Source organism: Haliaeetus leucocephalus, unplaced genomic scaffold (assembly GCF_000737465.1).
Source record: "Haliaeetus leucocephalus isolate CR32 unplaced genomic scaffold, Haliaeetus_leucocephalus-4.0 Scaffold752, whole genome shotgun sequence".
In the NCBI taxonomy this organism is placed as follows: domain Eukaryota; kingdom Metazoa; phylum Chordata; class Aves; order Accipitriformes; family Accipitridae; genus Haliaeetus; species Haliaeetus leucocephalus.
Window position 1 is genome coordinate 2,819,812 of NW_010973188.1, and position 7,284 is coordinate 2,827,095.

Genomic DNA, 7,284 nt, shown 5'->3' on the forward strand with positions numbered 1-7,284 from the left:
GGCCCAGGCCCGAGGCCCGGCCGCAGGCAGCCGGGGAGCCGACGCGCCGACGCAGACGGGCCGTGGGCTTGGGAGCTGTTGTCATCTCTTCCCAAGCGGCTCCAGCTGAACTGCCTTTGAAGTGCCGTGCCGTGCGGCCGCCGCCGCCGGGTAGGTGGCAAACCCAAGGGAGTTCAGGGGTTCGGTCAAAAGCGTGAGGCCAAGATATGGAGGAGAAGCGAACAAATTAAACACGTTCAGACTTCTGTCTTCCAGTTAAGAACAAACTAAAAATCGGTCCACGGTCACGAACAAACGTGATTTTCCCCCAAATTCTTCTAGTTCCTTCCCCGTGATCTTATTTATTTCTCCCCTCCTTCTCCTATCATACTTGGCCCACAATGTCTGGCACTCCCTGAATGTTTTCACACCCACACCCACCAGACACACATTGCAGACTTGCAGTGTAACCGCGTCGACCAGCACAGGAATATTTATGCACCACTGTGCATCCAGAAGTCAGCACCAGCAGGTATAGCCCAGGCAGTACTTTCATGGGTATAAATGTGCTTTTATAGGTACAGTGTTGTTTGCTCGTAGCAGATAACGAGCACTTTGCCAACAATACATCACTATACCCAAAGTGGCAGAGCTCTCCTAGTGCAGCAATAGCCATATAAAGCGAGATTATTATGTTAACCTAATACAATCATCTGAATAATGTAAGCTATACAAAACTACTGTTTTACCTGTATTGTGCTTGGTCACTATGTCTGGAGCATAAACACACATGCAAGCAGCATCCCCAAATATGACGCTCAGTTACTACAAGAGCACGTTGCATTGGGGAGTGACTAGATGCTCAACTTTCCAGCTGAGAGAAAACGAACCCAAGAGGACATCCAGCCTTATCATACAATAACAGGAGCGTGAAGTAAACGTCACCACACCAGCTGGCAATTTTAGCTGCTGCTGGTGATTTTTATAGCAAGTGCTCTGGATGCTTCACTTTCCCAAACCCTCCCTCAGTACTCTCTTCCCAGAGAAAATTAGTGTATCCCTGTAAATAATTGATCACAGGCAGCAAACTTTACTTTCAACCTGCAGCTCATCAGAGATACAATAAAGCATTCTCTGAGCTTAGAAGTGTTATCAGTGGGGTGCTGAGCCAGAAAAGTATCAGTAACATTCCTGTCTGAGAAAACAGAGTGATCTGGCTGAGGCAGTGTGAACAGCAGAGATAAGAGCGAGAGCTTGGAGGCCACAGTACACTCTAATCCTAGTTTCCGTGAAAGGAGGAGAGTGCTGTTTTCCTAAACCTATATATACACCTATGTATCTGTATCTCCTATTGTCCTGGTTTTGGCTGGAATAGAGTTAATCTTCTTCCTAGTAGCTGGTACAGTGTTATGTTTTGGATTCAGTATGGGAATGTTGATAATATTGATGTTTTCAGTTGTTGCTAAGTAATGTTTAGACTAAGTCAAAGATTTTCCAGCTTCTCATCCCCAGCCAGTGAGAAGGCTGGAGGGGCACAAGAAGCTGGGAGGGGACACAGCCAGGGCAGCTGACCCAAAGTGGCCAAAGGGATAGTCCATACCACAGGACATCATGTCCAGTATATGAACTGGAGGGAGTTGGCCTGTGGGGCAGATTGCTGCTCAGGAACTAACTGGGCATCGGTTAGCAAGTGGTGAGCAATTGCGTTGTGCATCACTTGTTTCATATATTCCAATTCTTTTATTATTATTTTCACTTTGTTATTTTCTTCCTTTCTGTCCTATTAAACTGTTCTTCCCTCAACCCACAAGTTTTAACCCCCCCCCCAATGCTCTCCCCCATCCCACTGTGTGGGGGGGAAGTGAGCAAGTAGCTGCATGGTACTTTGTTGCTGGCTGGGGTTAAACCATGACACCTATATATCGATATCTACTTCCTTGTTTACTTGTTGTCTCTGAGGTTGCTGATTTCTCACAGCCCTGAAAGTAATCTTTGCCTGTATGTCAAAGTTGCAAGGCTGCCTTTTCACAACCAAGCTAGCTTCTGATGTCAGATACAGAAAATCCTGTTTTGGACTAAATTAAGTTAATCATTTTCTACTTCAAACAATTCTAATAATACCTAGAGAAGTAGCCAAGATCATTCTGATCCTTTCTATTCTTTCCTGATTGATGATACATCCTTCTTGGCACAAAAACGAACCACTGACCACAGCAGAATGAGCTAGCAGTCAAAGTGAGGAAGGGGTACCTCCCCAAAAGACCACCTGAAATCCCCAGACATGTGGAGAAGGCATGTGATGTGTCATGGTTATATAATCCTATGCATATGCATTAGATAGTCTGAATATGTACTAGGTAGGAATAGTTTAATAAATCATATGCAATTGTTACTGTTATACAGTACACCTGATGAATGTGGTGTGCTTGATTTGTGGAAAGTCCACTGAGCACCCAGGCCTGAATAAAAAGCAGTATCTCTCCCGAGCATGAGATCGGTCTATTGCACACCAGGTAACAAATCCACTTTTGGGACAATAATACCATACACTGTGTGTATTTGGCCAGTCTGCTCTTTCTCCCACAGGTTGTCCAAAGGTTTCTAGAATAACCTTTCCTGTAGAGACCTTGATAATAAGTTTTATGTCCTCTCTGCTCAATGAAGCTTCCCGTCAAAAAAAATGTTGTGAAAACAGCAAACTCTTAAGACAGCAAATAGGGAATGTGTGAAGCTGGAGCATGAGCTACATGTGAAGTAGTACACAAGTGAAACTTTCAGATTTTGTGGTTCTGATGTCTTATTTATTTCACCCTCCAAAAACCCACAAAAAACCACAAAAACCACCCCCCCAAAAAAACCCCAACAACAACAAAACAACCACCCACACACTTCCCCTGACTTAGGATACCAGAGAAGTTGTTCTCAGATGTGAGGACAAAGACCATCCTCTCTTTCTTGAGCTAATCATTCTGAGAGCTCTTCCATTTCAGCCACATAGCATTCTAGTGTTCTTTTTCATGTGCTGCATTCTGCTTGCTCATCTCTCCTAACCTCTTCACATTCAAAACCATGAACTTTTCCACTTCAACTGAAAGATGGGACAGCTTTCAGATGCCAAGGATCCCTTTTTGCTCCAGACAGCATTATCTACGCTCATGGGAAAACAAACATAAAGGATATTCACAAAAAGGAACCCTAGGAGAATACCAATCCACCCTAACTGATCTGAAATCACTGGTGCCTGTTCTGCATAAGTACATTTAAATGGGAACACAGCAAGAATCTAAATAGCTGTTCCTCCTTTTGGCTATTTCCCCTCTTCCTAAATATTGCCGCCTGTGACATTTACTGCTATGCATTTGACTGATTTAAGATGTGCGCCACGTGGAGTACAGGCTTGTCAGTATATTACTTACAAAGTACCTTGTGCACTATAATCATACACCTGACATTTATCAAAAAAATCAGAGCCCTCAAAATGGAATAAACCCCCCAACATCAGGTTTAATTTAATCCACACCCACAGGCCAATGCAGGCCAGAGTTTATTCATTGTCTATTATTCAGAGTTTTTTAATGCTCTAGACTGATATACTCACAGTGAGGAAAAGCTACCCCGCAAAGGGAGACTGCCCCCCCCCCCCCTTCTCTTACCAGTTTATTTTGTAACAGATTACTTAATACCCTTCCCAGGACTTAGAGTCAGGGAATGAGTGTAGGCTGCATACCCATTCCATTTCCCAGCTAAAAGTAAATATTAAGCCGAAACAGAAGCCAGACTAGACAAGCCTTAAATTCAGAAATATCAGCCTTGTAATTATAGATGTAAAATCTCTGAAAGCAATTGTCTGTTTGGATGCATTTTCTGTGCTCCCAGCCAGGGCTCTGCCATCAGCTGAACCATACTCAAATTCCACGACATCATGACCATGAGCTTGATTGCTTGGCTCAGTCCAAAACTTTTCATGAACACCTGCTTTGCCTGGACCTGAAGACACAACATACATATTTTGCCCTGTTTTCCAGGGGAAAAAATTAATGCAAAGTTCAGAAGACAGAGGAGTATCTTCCACTGCACCTTCTCACAGGGACACTCATTGTGTCATAGAAACACAGAAATTGTCTTTGTTCTTATTAGTAGCCTAGCCATTTAACATTAGAGGGAGTACTGCATGGTCATCTCATGCCCCTGGTTCTAGTCTCAGCTCAGATGCAAGAAGGTAAAAAATTATAATTAGGGTCTTATGTTTTTCTCTGTGATGGTACTGCTTTTTAACCTAATGATCCAACCCAAATTAACTTCAATTCTGATTTCTGTTTACTTGTTTATACTGAGCTACTGCTAACTTTCCTCATTCTGTTCTTTTCTTTCTCAATGTTGTTTGCTCTGTGACTTTCTTATTTGAGGCCTAATGAGAATTGGGATACCTCATTACCCCAACATTGCCCTCAGCATCCAATTAGCTAAAATTTCTCCAAGCAGCAGCTAACTGCAAGTTCAAAGATGAGCTTTGGAATTCCAAAGAAGAGTTTGGGAGACTGACTGGCACCTCCTTTGTCCAGTGAGAGTCTGGAGCATCAGTCACAGGAGTATTACAAAGACCTCTGCAAAGCAGGTAAGGACCTTGTCTGACTTTTTCAATCCCTAAGACAAACTGTAGCACTTGCTCCTGCAAAGACGTGAAAACTCAATTTGCTGTGCACCACTGGCCCCAAATTTCAGTACTGATTTTAGGAATAATTTAACTGAATCCCACTATGGGTGCTTGGTCCCTTTAAAAACTTAACTCAGTAAGGCTTGTGATTGAAAGATGTCACTACAGCTAGTACAGAATGAGTTTATAAATTGTAATTGTAAAGTGATGCTCAGTAAGATGACAGAGTGCTACAAAATGCTAACGAGCACTGGTCAGTCAAGTATTTTTCTCCAACAAGTGGAATTTTTCCTCTTCTGAACTCTTTTAACACCACAACATGTAGGCTGTTTGCTTTCTTTTTAGCATTCCTCCCTCGAGCAGTTTACTTACTGGTGTGCAGACAGACATTTTAATGAACTTTCTGAATAGTTATTGGTATCTGGATTCCTTCACCTTCCAAATGCCACTGAAATCTATCACCAGAAACCACCAGGACATCTCCTGTAGACCTCCTTTGGATACAAGGCAAAAAAGTTAGAAAATATTTTCATGTTCTGGCATTCTGCAAAGCTTTTAGATATTGTATGCATAACTACATAAAACTGACAGAAAAAAAAATAATTTGCTGGGTTTCTTGGGTTTATGGCTTTTTACTCTTGACTATTTTGAAACCAAACTGTGGTTTAAAACTGTTTTTTAAAACTGATGTAAAGAAAGCAACAACATTGAAGAGATGTCCAAAACCAAACAAGTCCATTTTCTCTCTCTTGCTATGCTGTTTTTACTTATTTCAATTGGTGAAACTAAGCACTTGATAGAGACGCCTGACACTAATGCATGAAAAAGTCGTTTTCCTTTTAATGAAAAAACAGAATGCATTTGGAATAATAGTATATTCCTTATAAACTACTTGGATGCAATCTACAATACAAAACTACAGGGGAAATTCCTACTCACATGAGTTTTGTAGTTACCGTAAACCACAGCTCTGTGCCTCCTGAAGTGTCACCAAGTCTGCTGCTTAGGGTAGTTAGTTGCAACAGGTTGGGTGAGCATGCATTGCCTCCACCGTCATTGCATTTTGCTCCCACCAGAAGCAGATCCACAGTCTGCTGGGCATCTTCAAAGATGAAATTGTTATCCCAGGATACTTATAATTAAATTAAGGTCACTGATGAACATTACCAACCTTAGGAGAGAAGGGGGAGGAGTGGACAATGGAAATGGAAAATAAGATAGTCTTTATATAGCTTGTGCTTATTTTGACGATTGGTATATGAGCATATTTCCTGAGCCTGTGTAGTGGTGCGCTCACTCAGAAAATGCTACGGTAGGGCAGTTAGCTTTAATACACAATTGTACCCAACCACTCCCAGCAGAAATACCTTACTATACTATCAGACAGACCCCCACCCATGAGCCTGCTGCTCTTTGTTGCTGCTGCTGTAAGTAGTATGCTTCAAATAGTATGTTATGGTCTAGCAAATACATTCCCCAAAAACACAGGCAAAATTTCATCCGAGTCTGCAAAAATTGATTGCGTCTTCAAATACAAGGCCTCACATGTCATCTAGCTAATAATAAGATACAAACCTAACACATGAAACTTCTCCCAGTTTCTAAACAAGGTATGAAGGCTCAGGAATTTGGGAAATGGAGAATTTTATCAGGACATTCATTTCTCTGCATTCATTTCTTTCTACTGGTAGCCCATTTCACTTAATTGAAAACACTTCCTCCTCCTCACCAGGGACAGCCCCCAGCATGAACCAAGAAACATTTCATGCTTCACTTAGAGAATCAAAACTGTCATACTCACTTGCCTGCACTAAGCATGGTTGGTAGCAGGTGCTCAGGTGAGGAGAGGGAGGAGGCAAGAAGCAATTCCTCCCTGTCATGTCATCTCAGCTCCTGGCAGTCACAGGAAGGAAATTTGTTCAGAAATTTTCTAAGCTAGAGGCTCAGGCTGAGCATTACATCTAGCCACCAAAGATTGTTCTTGAACACACTCCTGCTTAAGGACAACACCCACACCAACAAACTCCACAGCACAGTGTAGGGCGAAAAAAAACCCCAAAAAACCCCCACCAAACCAAAAAAAACAAACCCTTTTGCTTTTAGCTTCAACCTAGACGCTGCTATCAACCCAGGCACACCAAGCTGCAGCAAGGCCCGGCCGAAGCCCACCGCCTCACGGCCCACCGCCTCACGGCCCACCGCCTCACGGCCCACCGCCTCACGGCCCGGCCCTCAGCGTCTCCCCTCAGCCTCCGTGAGGGAGAGGGCGCCCAGGCGAAGCTCCTTCTCGCCCTCCCCACCGCCTTCGCCCCCCACCCGCTCTCCCGATCAGGAGGGCTCCCGCTGAGGGAGGCGGCGCAGCGGGAAGCCCCGGAGGAGAGGCAAACAGGATGGAACAGCCGCCTGCGCGCACCCGAGCGTGTCCCCCTCACGCCTACCGGGGAGCAGTAGCGCGGAGGAAGCGGCGTCCCGCACCACCGAGCACGGCAGCCACAGCAGCACCAGCACCCACCTCCCGCCGGGCACCAGGCCGCCCACCACACGTGACCAAGGCCGGGCGGCCGCCATTTTGTGCGGGCGTCCCCAAGGAACGCCTCCCGCCCCCTCCCCGGTCCGGCTCACCCCGCCCCCTCCCCCCCCGCCGGGCTCGG

The 7,284-nt window shown here is 44.6% G+C and overlaps 1 protein-coding gene across 10 annotated transcripts in view; it reads right to left on the reverse strand.

Moving 5' to 3' along the window:
- Window positions 1-7,221, reverse strand: part of ABCC10 (ATP-binding cassette, sub-family C (CFTR/MRP), member 10) — a 24,641-nt gene extending 17,420 nt beyond the window's left edge. For 4 of the 10 annotated variants that reach the window (XR_775252.1, XM_010581206.1, XM_010581197.1 and 1 more), the window contains exons 1-2: window positions 5,573-6,649; window positions 5,006-5,127 (exon numbers count right to left, since the gene is read on the reverse strand). Coding sequence is in view for 7 of the 10 variants with exons in the window: in XM_010581206.1 (XP_010579508.1) it covers window positions 5,006-5,023 (18 nt within the window). In the remaining 3 variants the exon portion in view is untranslated. The other 6 variants (XM_010581200.1, XM_010581199.1, XM_010581198.1 and 3 more) reach the window with 6 other exon arrangements.
- Between the last annotated feature and the right edge of the window lie 63 nt (window positions 7,222-7,284).